The sequence below is a fragment of the Lolium rigidum genome, chromosome 3 (genome assembly GCF_022539505.1).
Source record: "Lolium rigidum isolate FL_2022 chromosome 3, APGP_CSIRO_Lrig_0.1, whole genome shotgun sequence".
Lineage (NCBI taxonomy): Eukaryota > Viridiplantae > Streptophyta > Magnoliopsida > Poales > Poaceae > Lolium > Lolium rigidum.
In genome coordinates this window covers 117,611,899-117,628,394 of record NC_061510.1, presented here as the reverse complement: position 1 = coordinate 117,628,394, position 16,496 = coordinate 117,611,899, and the positions used below count along the sequence as shown (strand labels likewise).

The 16,496-nt window shown below is 43.7% G+C and overlaps 2 protein-coding genes across 2 annotated transcripts; one reads left to right on the top strand and one right to left on the bottom strand.

Moving 5' to 3' along the window:
- Positions 1 to 4,761: 4,761 nt before the first annotated feature.
- LOC124695409 (probable protein phosphatase 2C 21) lies at positions 4,762 to 11,010 on the bottom strand. Its single transcript, XM_047228264.1, has 11 exons — positions 10,854 to 11,010; positions 8,665 to 8,810; positions 8,472 to 8,541; positions 7,795 to 7,903; positions 7,235 to 7,358; positions 6,591 to 6,707; positions 6,306 to 6,483; positions 6,141 to 6,202; positions 6,001 to 6,053; positions 5,459 to 5,513; positions 4,762 to 5,285 (listed from the first exon to the last, which is right to left on the bottom strand). The coding sequence occupies exons 1-11, from the start codon at positions 11,008 to 11,010 to the stop codon at positions 5,055 to 5,057; spliced, it is 1,302 nt and encodes a 433-aa protein (XP_047084220.1). The 3' UTR covers positions 4,762 to 5,054.
- Positions 11,011 to 13,666: 2,656 nt separating this feature from the next.
- Positions 13,667 to 15,981, top strand: LOC124698079 (bifunctional TENA2 protein-like). Its single transcript, XM_047230601.1, has 3 exons — positions 13,667 to 13,825; positions 15,204 to 15,418; positions 15,502 to 15,981. Exons 1-3 carry the CDS (start codon positions 13,682 to 13,684, stop codon positions 15,815 to 15,817), a joined length of 675 nt encoding a protein of 224 aa, XP_047086557.1. The 5' UTR covers positions 13,667 to 13,681; the 3' UTR covers positions 15,818 to 15,981.
- The last annotated feature ends 515 nt before the right edge of the window (positions 15,982 to 16,496 follow it).

Here is a 16,496-nt window from a genome sequence, read left to right as displayed (position 1 = left end):
TACCGAGTACTAACATAGCATGCACAGTGTCACCGTCAGGCTATGAAAGGGGGAATAGATCGCATCAATACTATCATAGTAATAGTTAACTTCATAATCTACAAGAGATCACAATCATAGCTTATACCAAGTACTACATGATGCACACACTGTCAACATTACATCATGGAGGAGGAATAGAATACTTCAATAACATCACTAGAGTAGCACATAGATGATATTCAACTAGATCACAAAGAGAGAGATGAACCACATAGCTACGGTACAGCCCTTAGCCTCGGGGGAGAACTACTCCCTCCTCATCATGGGAGACAGCGATGGCGATGAAGATGGCGGTGGCGTCGTTGGAGATGACTCCGGGGGCAATTCCCCGTCCCGGCGGGGTGCCGGAACAGAGACTTCTGTCCCCCGAATTGGAGTTTCGCGATGGCGGCGGCGTTCCGGGAGTCTTTCTGGAGTTTCGTCAATCGGTATCGAAGATTTAGGTCAGGGAGGCTTAAATAGGCGAAGAGGCGGAGTCGGAAGAGCCACGGGGGACCCACACAGTAGGGGAGCGCCCCCCCCCCATCTCTAGCCGCGCCGCCATGGCGTGTGGGGGCCCTGGGCCTCCCCTCTTGACCCTCTTCGGTGTTCTGGAAGCTTCGTGGAATTATAAGATCGTGGGCCTTGATTTCGTCCAATTCCGAGAATATTTCCTTACTAGGATTTCTGAAACCAAAAACAGCAGAAAACAGGAACTGGCACTTCGGCATCTCGTTAATAGGTTAGTTCCGGAAAACGCATAATAGTGACATTAAGTGTGTATAAAACATGTGAGTATCATCATAAAACTAGCATGGAACATAAGAAATTATAGATATGTTTGAGACGTATCATGGCCATGCTTAAGTTGTGCTATCCTTGTTGTGCATGGTTTTATGCAATTTCTATAAGCCATGGGCTTGCTTATGCTTGTATTGCTTGCTTGCAGCTACTCCTGTGCCTCTATTCTTATTACTGCTCCTGCTAGACTATTAGGTGTATTCATTTATCTTGCCCTGGCTTGATTACTGTGAGCAATATCTTGCTTATGTCAGTACCAGTGCTATTTGTGTGATGCTCCTGGAGCTTTGCTTCACTGTAAAGCTCTGTTGAGCTTGTTCATTGACTAATTAGTTTCACTCCTTGATGGAGTGCTTCTGGATACAATTATAAATCATTTATTTGATTATCTGTGTTACACATGTTTAGGAATGGTGGCTTATTTAATTTATTTTGTTCCTGGTTGGGTGCTAGGCTTGGCTCTAGCATGCTCTTGCATGCATTGTCAAATCATGGTGATCATGTGATCACCAGTTACTTGGTGATTGACTGCTGTCCTATGACTTGTGGCTCACTGATACTTTTCCTTAAGTCTGTGTGGTACTCAAGCCTGTGTTGGTGCATGCTTATGCTTGTTCAAGCCACTGTTGTTGCTTGCAGTGATCCCTTGGATCATATGCAAGGCATGGTGCATGGTTTGCTTATCTGTTTCATTTATCTGTGTAGTTCTGATTTATTGAGTGGATAAATGATGTGAACTGCTTAGCAGTGATGATCTTATGGATTGATTTAATGGGGCTAGAGGGATGCCAACCACTGGTTGGGTACCCTAGCTCCTACTGAACCCTTTTGGGTGATGATGTGCTTCTTCAGTAGGCTTTTCTGTGTGGCTAGGTAGCTGTTGTGACCCTAGCAGACTTGGTCTGCTGGAAATGGTTGCTCCTACCTCTAATGGATGTTTCCATGCAATATTCCTGGTAGTCTTCCATGGGCTGCTAGGATATTTGATGTTGAGATAATACTGGACAGATAAATGTCCAATAATTTGATGGCTTAGCTAGCTGTAGGTGCTTGGTGAATATGGATGGTTAGATAGGATAAATCCATGATGGATTCCTTTGGTGATATCACTATGTTGACAGAACCATTGTTCCCTTGGTGATTTCCTTCTAGCTAGGTCACTTGTTTGCTAGCACCAAATGGCTTGATAGCCAAGTGATGATACAAGCTGGGTGTTCTACCCTTCTTTGCTTCTGTGATGCAGGCATATGCTTAATGATGAGCAAAACATGTGTTTGCTCATGATCATTTGTGTATACCTCACTCCAGCTCCTAGATTAGTTGCTGATGTAGAGGATTTGCTTCTGGTTGGTGTGTAAAGGTTGCCCTGCTCCTCCTGCTAGCTTGAGATGATTAATTTCTGGTGATTTTGGAGAGATTGAACAGCTCTGGTTGTTCTTGCTGTTCTTGATGTTCTTGTTGTTCTTACCCTTTGGAGAATCTGTCGATGAGCTGCTAGGGTTTCTGGCTGGTGAAAAGGTTTTATATGGCTCTCTTCTTGCTCCTATGGTCGACAACAAAGCTGGTCACTTTGGTGACTCTCCCCTGGCCTAGTGTCTTTGTTATGCATGCAACACTCCTTGTGAGCTGCCTGTGTGCTTCTGGTTGGGACTTGTGCTGCTGCTGGATCAGCTCGGCTAATCCCTGATCATATCCTCTCCATTCTATTTATTTGCTAACTTGCCAAGTGGTTTTACCACTTGGCCTAATTCTGGTTCTTGTCTTTGATGTTTCCTATGCAGGGTTTAAGGAGATCATCAAGAAGTTCCTCATCAAGTGTTGATCAAGAAGTTCTTGAAGAATTAGCTAGTTTTAGCCATTTACAATACTTTGTAATTTTCTTTTTCTTTTTCATTTCTTCAATTTCTGAAATGTGTTGTAATGATATTATTCATATGAATATTGTAAATGACAATGTATCTTGTGTGATATTCAATAAAGCTCAAGGTTTTCTCTAATGAGCTTTACTTATATATTATATTGTTTTATATTCTTATTTATTCAATTGTTTATTGAATTATCCATATTTGAATTATAATATTCTTGATTAATGTTTGAATTTAAAATTCAAACACAACATGTTAGAATTCAATCATACAACTTAAGTTGAGATGGAATTTGTTCCCCTCTCTTCTCGAAAACCCTAATTGAGTTTAGTTAGGTCCAAGTTCATCGCACTCTCAAAACCCTAATCCTATATGGTGTCGAGAGAGAAACTTCCCCCTTTGATGCAGTTTTTCTATAAAAATGCGAAATTTCCCCAGAATTTATGATGCAATGCACATCCCTTTCTAAATTCTACCCCTCGATCGTCTCTAAACCTGGGATATTACAGGGAGAGACTGGTTTCCACCACGGGCATGAGCACGAGCTCGCCTTGAACCGGTGGGCAAGGGCGTTGAAGCCGTATATGTCGGGTATAATGAACGTGGCGTCATTGCCTCCTCATACCCATGGCCTCCATCCCAAGCTCGGACACCTCCCTAGGGCGCTGACTCCACGCCACTGCTACGTCTGGTTGGACGTTGACGGCTTACACATGCTGCCAATTCCACAGGAGTTCCAGGGCCTCAAGGACTGGATCAATATCCCACTGTCTTGCAGCATCGTTGTGTCAGCTTGCCGCTTCTGCGACAAGTGGGTTCAGGTGACCTACCATGGCGGCCAGAGGGTGTTGGGGAGTAACTGGTGGGAGATCATCCACCGCTACGATCTCCAATACAAAGAAACCGTGGATTTAAAGATCTAGACATTTGGCCTGAAGATGACAATCTACAAGTTGGACGGCTCCACCACCAGGATATATACCTGCCCTCATCACGGCTAGGCGGCGGCCAATCATGTTTCATGTATCTGTTTGTCTGAATGTTGTATGTACTTAGTAGTAGTCAAGTGTGGTGAACTGATGATACTAAGACCTCTATAATGGCTTTCGATCACATGTTTGACCCTGATGTTCTAGGACTTGCATGCCCCAGGAACATGTCAGCTTTTGATTAGGGGATGTTGTTGTAAACCTCTGATTGTTAGATAGGCCTTTAACCTGCTAAGTGCATATGCTCTTATTAGTCTTAAGTGCAAATTATTATGTCTGTCATGTGTGCTTTTGCAACGGCTACTTTGGTGATGGTAAGATTACCATATTCAAACAAGATAACCATATCCTAGATTCGCACATAACTAAACAAGAGCTTTCCTCTATAGCCGAGTTTGTGCAGTAATGCGGGCAAACAAACGTTGCGTCGAAAGTGCAGAAACATGTTTTGATGGCCACCAATCGTAGTGCAAAAATAGGTCCAGTTTGCGTTTTTCCTTGTACAGCAGTCACCAGGCCAAAAGCCAAAACAGGGGAAAAAAACAATGCGAGTATCCAAACACAACCCCTAGAAGAACACCACTAGCTACTATGATCCTAGCCACAAAAAAGAGAAACTGTTACCGAGAGAGAAAAAAAAAACCCAATTAAGACCCCTTTCACAAGAAATGACATACACCAAGACCCCTTTTAGTCTGAAGGGCAAACAAACTAGCATCCCTCAAAAAAAAAGCATCCCTAAAAAAGTTGCTACCAGGACCAAAACTGACGTGTGCGGTGTGCAAAGTTGCTTGTCGCTGAATTCCTTCCTTGGACAAACAACTTGCGACGCAGGCTGCTGGCAGTCTCGTCTTTGACCGCACCTAAAGCTAATTGGGATACAAGTCAAGGGCCATTCGAAACACTGACACGTAAACGTCATGATTGTACTGTCTATTTCCTTTGCGAATGGTCTAATGTCTTCATCCGAAATACATACCAGACATTAAAAAAAAAACAGAGCATAACAAAAAAAAAAACAGAGCATAACATTGCAGAGCATAGAATTGTCGAATTAATGATGAAGGCAGTAAGCATCCCCGCAAAATATAAAAGCAGCAATCATCCGTAGAAATACTACCCCATTAAGCATCCTCAGCATCCAAGATCAGAAGCACAAGAAACCAGAGCGCGTGTATCATATCATCCTACACCAGGAAGCGCTACCAAAGTAAGAGCAACTGTTGAGCTAGTCTGAGTGGTATCATATCATCCTACACCGTAGATTGGCAACACAAGGATTCTGTCTCCGACAGAGAGCAAAAATAGCACTGTAAAACCTTCCAGCTCAGGATCACCTTTCTCTTCTCGATCAAAATTCAAAACTCTGTCTGCGCAGCTATTCCTCCGCGGCCTTGATTTCAGCTTTGGTGTCAACCTTGGGTGCACCAATGCTGCTGCTAGGATCTGTGATTTTTGCCTGGGGCCGGGGGCAGGAGTCTCCGGAACAACTGGCATTGGCAGTGGGGTTGTTGCCGTTCTTGAACTGAACCAGTATCACGGTCGAATTGTCCCTCGAATCCCTGCACCAGTCAAGAAGTCCCTCACAGATGACATGCGGATCTGTCCTCTGCGTTTGATCACATAATATGTCAAGTCAACAGGAACAATCTATCAGCAAGTGCAAACCATGTACACTGCACCGTATAATTATTACTGTACCAAACGTGTCAGCAGATGGGCTTTTAGATATTACTATTAATAGGATGACAAGCAGAAAATAATTGAGGAAATAAGACTCACGGTTTGCAAGCGCTCGTTTACATAAGTAACCACCTCCTCACTTGTCTTGACATCCCTGGAGAAGAAGAAAACAAGAGGTGTGTAATTTTGTCACGGTAAATATATCAACGAAATCATAAAAGTATGAAACAGGAGAACAAAGAATATGTCTCTATGGGTACTAGTGTCTGGATCTATCAATAGCAGGCACTGGTAAGTTTGCCTTACTCTCTTGCTAGCTTTAGCATTCTTCCACGTGAAGAGGAAATCTATTCCTATTGCCAGAAATGTCTCATGAAGCACTAAGGTTGTAAAGTAGAGTTATCAAACATACCAAGCTGACATTTCCAAATAGCAAATCAACCTGATACGTAACCATCGAATTTAATACTATGTACTATGCGTAAGATGTATAAACCCTCCAGCTATAAATACTATGCCTAAGATGAAACAAGCATGACAGATAATAGTAATTGGAGTGGCTTAGATCTGGATGAAGTATTGCACTTAGAAGCAAGTCATAAATAAACATCTTCTTGTGTTATTTTTAGCTCAGGACTTACCAGATACCATCGCTTGCTATGAGAAGAAAATCAATATCATCAGTTATGTTCTCCTATAGAAATAAATGGCCATTTCCATCAGACCACGCCCATCGGAAACAAACTAAAACTGGGCTCACACAACATAGTTACAAACTCACAGTGTGAATGTCAGGATTACATATCAACTTCAATCTATTGTTCTTCTTGAACTGAAAATCACCTGAAATGTAAGTAGTGAAAATGTGTATCAAACAATAAATTGATTGGGTCCAAGAAACAAAAAATATCCACACAAAAATAAGATATCAAATAATACTACATACCAAGCGCTCTGGATACGGCTATTATTCCATCGACGCAATATGGGCCTGGTTCAACCCTCCTTCGTCCTGATGCATCATATACAAGGACTTGCCTCCGGACTACTGATCCTCCTGCAGCTTCAATTCTGGCTCTTTCACCTGGTTCATTTGGCTTGTGATCGGTGGATAAATCAATTGCCTTCCAATAAAATGGATATAAGAATTGTCAGGCTCCACTTGAACACAATCATTATGACAAAAGAGGATGCCCCACCGAGAAACTTGAAAAGAAAATAGTCACTGTACCTGACCATTCCTTGAGAGTACACAACGGGAATCACCAACATTTCCAACAATTATCTGGTTGCCTCGAATGAGAGCCACGCATGCTGTGCTTCCTTCGAGTTGGGGCCCTTCATAATTCTGCAGAAAAAAGAATCCAAACTGAAATCATATGGAAAAACAGCATATGAAGAAACAATCAACCAGTGCCACCAAGGAAGAATATTTTGTGTGCCCTTCACAATAGAAGCAATCCACCAGGGAAGAATATTTTCTATGTGCCATTCACAAAAGATGCAACCCAATGTAAGAAACAAGTGATCAACTCAAACAAGGGAAAATACTTGTTTTTCAAATAAGTACCTCGATTTTGGCAGTACGCTAACAACCAAGGTGCAATGAGAACATAAGGAACATGTGGCTTCCAATTCAGTAAACCAGGCATTCAACGGAAGTAGGGAGCACAAATTGGGGTTATAATTTATCATATCGGTGCAACCTTCAAGCACATCTCGGAAAAGTACAATAGATCCTCCTTATCACACCCATTGATCTCTTCCGATTCCTTTTTACACGTAATAATATGCAGCAGCATCCCAGAGATAAATTATTTACTAACTTCTTCGGCAGATAAATGCTTAAATAATATTCAGGACTTGATATATCACCTTGCCGAAACAGGAACAAAGACTAGTCTGGAGACGGCTTCGGAAACTTCCATTACCAGGAGCAGGAGCAGGAGGAGAATCAGGCCTCTTCCATTCATCTGACCTTTTCAACGCCTGATCAATTCTGCAACAATTAAGCATTAAAGAATTACACATTCCGTATCTGTACATGCAACAAGAAGTAAACTTATGTTGCAATTGCAATTATGGAAGGAATGAGTATAACATTGACACTCTCTCCAACGCTATAACACTGGCCCTTTCACCTTTCAATATTGAATAAGAAGTGCACACATCTGAGTGCAGATTATGTGAACATGTGTCCACGCACATGATATCTGTACAGGCACTTATTGCTTGTTTTCTTGTGTAGTTCACAGGTGGTCATATTTTAAAAAAAAATTCACAGGGTTCACATGCTATAGCTAAATTCATAAGTTTTAAAAACTTCATCCCTGTGCCGATAATGTTTGCACCTTCAAACGTGCTCACATGTGACTTTCCATACTTATATAGCAAAAAATGTAGAGTACGTGATTTAATTATCTATTAGTAAAAACCTGAAGCACACATTCTCCAATGCGGTATGCAGGTTGTTGTTTTGATAGTCTGGAACTTTGACAAGCTCAGTATGAAATTTCCTCGAACAATACAATGCCACCCTATGTCCTGAAACATAAAATATAGTTATAACAGAAAACAAAGACGGAATCAGTCACATATTCCTGTACAATTTCATATGTTGAAGCAATGTGAAGACCAACATACTAGCTGAAATATCACTTCAATACGTTTGTATCACTGGAAACAGAGCATGCACTACAGATACTGAATGTATTGGTAACAAAAACCAATCCCCCCAAAAAAGAAGAAAATGATCACACAAAATTTTGGCCCCTCTGAATATATACTTTAGCATAATCCATTTTGTCCTTATGGCATCCCAGCACAGACCCGACTGTATAACTTGATCACGTATGTTGAACTGTACCAGCATTGAACAATCATGACCGTACAGAATACCGGCAGATGAAAATCACGACAAGTAGTAAATGTACAAAGCATGCACGGATATAATGCACTAGACAGATTCACATATGACATACACATTTGGATAGGAATGAACTCTAGCAGATTTTAATGAAAGACTTCCTGTAATCAATGCATGCGATGGTCAGTTATGCTAACAGCTGAAGTGTTTAGAATATCTTGGAACAGTATCAGAGAAAGATCAAACCTCCATGGCCATCAAAAACACCAAAGAATGATGTGGAACGCGAACCATCTAGATCTAGGAGAGCTGTGTACTGGAAATAAGAAGTGTAGGGGTCAAATTCAGTATTTCACAAAGTACTGAATGAGCAAGCAAAACAAATTATATACATACGTAAAAACTATCCTTGATCGACGTAATAATATACGTTACTCACATAATCTTGCATTTCATCGCGAGGTCCTTGCATACATGATGTGGCATACTCAATTCTGGCATTCTCACCCCTAGTAGAAGTCTTGATGTACTGACCAGCCATTGCAGGGTTTGCTTTCCTGAAAGATACCAGTATGAAAACAATGGCTTAGATTTCCTTATCAGCAAAATCTGACAAACATGTAAACTGAATGTACTGACACTACATTGCAGAGCGCACAGCAAACTTGATAAGAAACAAGGTTGAAAAAACAGTTAAGTGGCTCCATTTCCGATTAATTAATGACAGAAAGAGTAATTTCTGGACACCATACTAGACCAGGACTCAGAGTGCTCCAGTTTGGAGAAGAATAAAAACGATGGAAATATCCAGAGAAGACTGTTCAAGTTTCCCTCGAGAAGAGGATATGGAAACCGTCGTGTTTGGGGTGCTCGTTTTGTTAGACTCCTCCTCGAACAATGGAACCACCATGAACCGCAAAATGGACAAGCAGGGGCTAGCAGAAGAGAAGCATGAGATGCAGAAGAGAGGCGGACTGAGATCAACCATGGATTTCCGGTGCTCCTATAGCCTCCTCCTCTCCAAATAAATCGCCACCAACCAAGATGTCACGGAACGCAAAAACAAACGCAGCAGTAAGCATAGAAAAACGAGACAGGATCGACGAGGTGAAGAGAGACCACCATTGGGTATCGGTGCTCTCTAGCATCCTCGTGCTCCTCCAAGGCAATCACCTTCAAGGATCATGTCACCAACTTCAGTAAACTGCCGCAACAACAAAACCTGACGCAGCGGAAGAGACAGGAGAGGCAGATGCGAGTTAAATCGAGCAGAGAAGGATCTGGGGATCCAAGCAGAAACCGCAGCAGCAGTAACCAAAATAAACGAGGCGGGATGGACGAGGGTGAAACAGAGGCCGCCACTGCGGCTCGGTGCTCTTCAGCATCCTCCTCCTCCCAAGGAAAATCACCGTGAAGTCGCTACCGACTTCAAAATCGGAAACAGCAGCAAGCAACAAAAAACGACGCGACGCGACGCAACGCAACGCAACGCAGGAAGCAGGAGGTACGGGACAGGATCAAGGAGGCGCAGGCAAAAAATCGAACCAAAAAAGGGTCTCGCGCTTCAGGAAACGAGACAGGAAGGACGAAGGTGAGCAGAGAAACCATCGCGTCTCGGTGGTCTACAGCACCCTCCTCCTCCTCCGAGTAAAATCACCATGAACACGCTACCGACTTCATCGAAATCTAAAACAGCAGCAAGCGGCAACAACCGACGCGACGCAGCGCAGGGAACACAAGATACGCAGGCAAAATCGAACCCCCCAAAAAATAAGGTCTCGGGGTTCAGCAGACGAGGCAGGACCGACGAGGCGAGAACAGAGGCCACCATGTTTCGTCTCGGTGTTCTGTAGCACCCTCGTCGGCTCGTCCTCATCCCCAGGGAAAACCCACCGCGAAGAGGCCACCGACCTCAAAACCAAAAGCAGCAGCAGCAAGCGACGGAAACCGACGCGCGCGACGCAGCGCACGAAGCGCGAGATACGGAGAGGATCAGAGGAGGCGTACGCAGAATCGAACCCAAAAAAAAAGGGGTGTCCCACGAACAAGCAGTCAAGCACGGCCCCCGCCTACCCAGCAGCGCTCAAACCGCGGCGAGAAGGAACGGAGAAGCGCCGCCGCACGGCGGCGAGGAAGCGAGAAGAGAGGGAGGCGGAAGCTTACCAGCCGCTGGCGTCGCGTGGTTTGGGGTTTGGGGGAATGCGGACAAAACGAGAGAGGGGAGGAGAGGAGTAGGGAATGCGGCGTGATCGGCTCTCACCTTTCCTTGCGCTGCTGCTCCGGAGAATCAAAAGCGGTTGTGTTCCTGCAGAGCGGAGCAGAGAGCCCAGAGCAGAGCAGGGGTGCATGCAAATAAAGCAGACACAGGCGACGCCGTCTTCGTTCGTCTCGCCTTTCCTTTCGCTCGCTCCAGCCCGGCCTGGCCGTTGGATCGCTGCCCGTGCCAGCTGGGGACGATCTGACGGTCCAGCCGCGGCCGTGCGCGCCTGGCGTGCCGACCCGGGCCCGCCCGACAGAGCACATCCCGCGCCGTTGGATCTCCGTCCGTGCCAGCTGGGAACGATCCGACGGCTCAGGAGCCACACACGCGCGGCTCGCGTGCCGCCCCGGGCCCGCGATACGGGGCACAGCTGTCGTCCGGTGGGGCCCACGCGAGGCGGAGGACGGCGGGGCGGGACGTCTCTTCTCCTCCCTCCGCCGCCGCCGCCGCCGGCGACTGCGCGGGTTCTTCCTCCGTCGGTGGCCTACCGCCGCCGCGCTCCAGCAATCCGGCGGAGCCCAGCATCGACCTCCACTCATCCCCTAGCTTGCCGGCCGTCGCCGTTGATGCCGCTCCTTTGTGGGCCCCTGCTCCGGCTGACCCGCCCAATGCGAAGTCAATAGCGCTCTGCAGAGGACTCCCGCTCCTCCCTCCTCGCCCGCGGGAACACCCGAGCACCGCATTCCGCGCCGGAGATGGCGAGCTCCCGACGGCGGCAATGAGCTCGCGCCGTCGTGCGTCGCGGTGTTACGTTTGGTGGCCTGAATCGTCTACACTAGTACAAATGAAGCTTCCTGTCGCCTGGACATTAGGGCCGACCAACTGCGCGCATGGGGGCTTCTTCAGTGTGCTCCCAGGCTCACAGCAAGTCCATACCAGTTCTTCAGATGTGGTTTTGCATTTAGTCAAAGTCAAATTTTATAAAATTTGATCAAATATTAAGAAAAAATATTAACATCTGCAATATAAAACTTATTGTACAGTATTAAAAATTTGATGTTATAAATTTTGATATTTTTTCTTCTATTTTTAATCAACCTTTATAAATTTTAATTTTGAGTAAATCTAGAACGCGAAGTAATTGTGAATGGAGGGAGTAATACTACCTCCGTTTCACAGACCAAGGCATATAAGTTTGGTCAGGGGTCAAACCTTGCTAAATTTGACCGAATATATGATAAATATGAAGACATACTAGGTATTATATCTATTCATATTTATTTCTTATTGTGTATTTTCATATTTTTTCCTAAAAACATTGTCAAACATAGACATCATTGACTTTTGATTAAATTTATACTTGTTTATGCAAATGAAGGAATACAGAATGAAAGTCCAACGACATTATCCACATCATGTTGTGGTTGTCTGGACATACACGGGGGAGAATGTGGTAGTTCCAGTTCTGCGGATCAATGATTCTTGATATGACAGACATCCGCTTGATGCTTTGGTCCAATATTGGTTGTGGGGTTAGGATGGTGTCTAATGTGATTGTCGTTATTGTAAATGTTTGTTATAGTTTATGTGAATGGGTGTATTTGTTTGATCAATAATAGATTTAGATCATTTTCTAGAATTAACTTGGACAATTTTTATTTCATTTGACAAAGGATATAAGCCATATATTAACCTAAGTCCGAACATTACAAAAATACCACTGTCAAAAAATATAAATATGCACAAGGGAAATTCACCGTCGTCTCCGACTTGCACAAGCAGACGAAGCTTCATGAGCCTAGCTTGATGCTCTAACTTTTTTTTGCAATGATGTACCCATGGAGTTGTTGTTACTATGGCAGGGAAGTCATCGGATTTGGCGGGAAGACGGCAACGATGACAATGATCTGAAGCAAGGAACAACCATCTAGAGAAGAAGAGGAAGGTCGAACGAGGAGATTAAACTCCATGTTGCCGCTGCTAGGGGAACTTGTTAATAAGACTATTAATGTTGGTGAAAAATCAAGACAAAAGCAATATGGTTGACAACTCTACTCCACAGCCCGACATCAAATACCCATCACACCGCTGACATCTATATTAGAACCAACGTCACCACATCGGGATAGAGCTGTAGGTACTTATTACACAACGTTGCACCTCAACACGATGAAATTAAAATCTAAAAACAAGATCAAGACTTCTCGTGAGCACAAAGATCCGCTGTCTCCAAATCGCTCGAACGGTTTTTTTGGACAAGAGGGAGATCGACGGAATCATCCGGCGAAGGTGAGGGCTTTTGTGGTGGTCGCCTACAAAATCATGACTTGCCTTAATATGTACTTTGTACAAAGCATTTAATGTTTTGCAGCACACATTATTCTTAGGGGTTATTGACATCACATATGAGACCTAAAACTATCTATAAAACTAGCACAATCTTTCTTGTTTCAAAAATAATTAAAGTTTAAGTGTTGTCTTAAGTTAAACTACTTTGTTTTTCTGGGTACCCCAATGGAGTTTAACTACTTTGTGCTTGACCAAGTACCTAATGTAACCCACTGTTTCTCGAGGCTTAAACTTTCCACTCATCTCTTGTCTAGTTTCTTTCATTCCAAGATTTCCATGTGATTTGAAGTTAGTTGTTAGATTTTACAATTTTATACCATTTCTTGTAAAGATTTATTTCCATTATATTTAAAATGTATTTACCCACTTCAATCTCTTGGATATTTTGATTTATCATGTCTATTCTTCAATTGAACAAAAAAGGGTGCCAGCATGATCCCATAAACTGGACAAAATGAGGACTGCAACACCACGCGCTCAAATAGCCCCCTTTCGAGGGACAAGAGCGCAATTTTGTAAATGTTACTAGGGAAAATTTGCTACAGGACATCGTTATTTTGTGGCGTTTGCCAAAACACACCACTCAATTGTGTCTTTGCTAGGTACCATTACAATTATGTGTCATATTTGCCAGAACACACTACCTGGCTAAAAATGGAAAATTTTGCACTTTTGACTATGATGATTGGTTTTGAAGACAAAGGGCAAAACTTTCCGTTTTAAGCTAGGTGGTGTGTTCTGGCAAATGTGCCACAAAATTGTAATGGTACCTGGCAAAGACATAATCTGGCGGTGTGTTTTGGCAAACGCCACAAAATAACGATGTCCTGTAGCAAATTTTCCCATGTTACTATCGTCAACACTCAACAGGCGACCGCTTAGCTAATCGCAAATTCAGACGGCAGCCATGGACATCGGCGGGGCCGACAAGGGCACGACGGCGGCCTGGATGGCGACGCACGGCGGGATGTACGAGCGGGCCACGCGGCACCCCTTCACCGTCTCCATCCGCGACGGCACCGTCGACCTGGCCGCCTTCAAACGCTGGCTCGTCAGTACCTTCTCGGCTTTTCTCCTCTCAGGCTCTCACCCCCAATCTCTTGCGCAGCTTGCTTACCACTTGATATACGGACAGCTTGATTTGCTTGCTCGGTTGCTGTACTTTAACTTATTTCACTAACCTTTACTAGAATTTGTGTGGGTTCTTAGCTCTTACACTACCGGTGGATCTTGATTCGGATCCCGCGGCTTGAATGAACTAGACTACTTGAGGTGCTTCTGTGTACTGAGAAAGAAAAGATTGTGTGAGGAGACATAATAAGGCTACCAAATCGTCTGATCGATACAGCATGTGTGCATGATTTGGGTATATTTGGGTGATTGCTGCTGCAAATCAACATAGTAGGAGGACTAGGACTTCTTATTCAGGCCGACGCATAGATTTTTCATTAGAATGGGAAATGGGAACTGAAAGTGTGCAGTGAGGATATGCCCTAAGCCCCTAAGGTGTGCTGGGACTCTTGCCAGGTTGCAGGCCTGCAGGGTTCGTTCTGACGAGGATTATATAGTCAGCAAACTGAGTTGAGCTGTATGTGGGGTTTGGATCTTATTTTCAGATGGTTGATTTTTGTATCGACCCTCGTTGATCCATGATTTGTAACTCTTGAATATTGGTTTGTTAATAAAAGGCTGTGTGCATCAACCGATGCAGTGGCCGGGGTCATCTCCCCATTTCGAAAAAAAATGTGGGGTTTGGATTCTGCCATGTGAGGCTTTATTAATTTAAAGCGGGGCTTAGGCCTTAAGTTTAAAAAAGTCAGCAAACTGAATTCCCTTTCGGCAGAATATCTTGCTCGCTCATCAGTAGACTGCAGTGTAATATTGATTTGGGTAACTGAAGAACGTTGGACCTCTCTTTGGCAGGTATCAGTTACTAGGCAGTCAAGGCTGTGAAGTTCCCTGTTATGATTCCACAATCAAGGGCATATAGACATTTGGTTCACTCTTGATGCAGAAACAATATAAACCTGTTTATGAAAATGAAACTCCCAATGTGCATTCTGACAATATGAAATACATTATGTTTACGCAATGTGATGCTTTTTTGTTAATTGTACTACATATTCATGTACTTATTTGATGCACAGTGGAGGAACAGTACTTCATGGAGGATATTTAAAAAAGAAACTACAGATTTCGTTTTATTGTCTATTATTAGAAGGCTGCTTAGCCACGAATGCAATAGGGTAGTGTTTTGCATTGATACTTGGTACTATTTGCTTGATTGTTGCAAGTTAGATTCAGACATCATATACTTCACCAATGTAGATTCTTGTCGGTTTTCTAAAGATCAATTTCGCGGTGGTTATTTTTACTCTTGTTGTTATTGCTCGTGATGGATTTTATATTGTTTATGTGCCATATTTCAGGGTCAGGACTACATGTTTGTGCGAGAATTTGTTGCATTTCTGGCTAGTGTACTACTCAAGTGTTGCAAGCAATCAGACAGCTCGGACATGGAAATAATCCTAGGTGGTTTGGCTTCTCTTAGTGATGAGCTCTCCTGGTTCAAGAAGGAAGCTGCTAAATGGAGTGTTGATCTGGCCGGTATTTCTCCCCTCACTTCTAATACGGAGTACTGCAGGTTGATATCTATCAGATACTCACACAATTGTACAGCCTTAGATAGGTAAAAGATTGTGACTATGGTATTACTGTTATTTCCAGGTTTCTTCAGAGCTTCAATGATCCAGAGATCAGCTACACTGTTGCCATAACTACCTTTTGGATAATTGAAACCGTGTACCAGGATAGCTTTGCTTTCTGTATAGAAGAAGGTCATAAGACGCCCTTGGAGCTCCTGGGGACCTGCCAGAGATGGGGCAGCCCTGAGTTCAAGCAGTACTGCCAGTCTCTGCAGCGAATCGCTGATCGCTGCTTGGCAAATGCGACATCTGATGCTGCCAAGAGTGCTGAAGAGGCCTTCCTTCGTGTACTCGAGCTGGAGATCGGGTTCTGGGACATGAGCTCCTCTCAGTCCTAAGCGGCATCTAGATCCTGAAGTCTGACCACCGAGCAGTTACTTGAGCGAGATGATACCGTGAGTTCAGGCTGAGGCTTGCATCGTACTGTACTTCCCCATGTATCTGATTTCTCTTGTGAACACCGTGCAATTACTTGGATGAAATAAATGTTACCGTGGGCTCAGACTGAAACATCCTTTCTACTGTATTTTTCCACATACCCCATGTATCCCGGGAGTCTGAATGCGGTGCTGTTACTTGGACGAAATAGATGATATATCTTTGTTTCTCTGGTGAACACCGTGCAATTACGTGGACGAAATAGAGTTCAGTCGTTCAGACCGAAACCTCCATATGCGGTGCTGTTACTTGGACGAAATAGATGATATATCTTTGTTTCTCTGGTGAACACCGTGCAATTACGTGGACGAAATAGAGTTCAGTCGTTCAGACCGAAACCTCCATATTTTCCCATGTATTTTGTTTCTTTGGACTGTCGAGAACTTTGATTTATCATCATAAGTTGCAGCGTAATGAAGTACTAATGTTGTCACGTGAAACCCAAAATGTCACCAATTGGTCGGTACAGCTTATGGCCTACCGTTTATTTCCTCAAAGAACGGTAAAAATACCAAGCATAATTTGGAGATAAAATGTTTAAAAAGGACAAAAAAAAAAGTATCAGAGCAAGGTTTCGAT

Coding starts and splice junctions, on each gene's coding strand:
- LOC124698079 (XM_047230601.1), top strand. CDS start 13,682: ATGGACATCGGCGGGGCCGACAAGGGCACGACGGCGGCCTGGATGGCG. Junction 13,826..15,203: donor CCGCCTTCAAACGCTGGCTC/GTCAGTACCTTC, acceptor GCCATATTTCAG/GGTCAGGACTACATGTTTGT. Junction 15,419..15,501: donor TCTAATACGGAGTACTGCAG/GTTGATATCTAT, acceptor TGTTATTTCCAG/GTTTCTTCAGAGCTTCAATG.
- LOC124695409 (XM_047228264.1), bottom strand. CDS start 11,010: ATGCTGGGCTCCGCCGGATTGCTGGAGCGCGGCGGCGGTAGGCCACCG. Junction 8,542..8,664: donor GCGATGAAATGCAAGATTAT/GTGAGTAACGTA, acceptor TCTTATTTCCAG/TACACAGCTCTCCTAGATCT. Junction 6,054..6,140: donor GTAATCCTGACATTCACACT/GTGAGTTTGTAA, acceptor TTATTTCTATAG/GAGAACATAACTGATGATAT.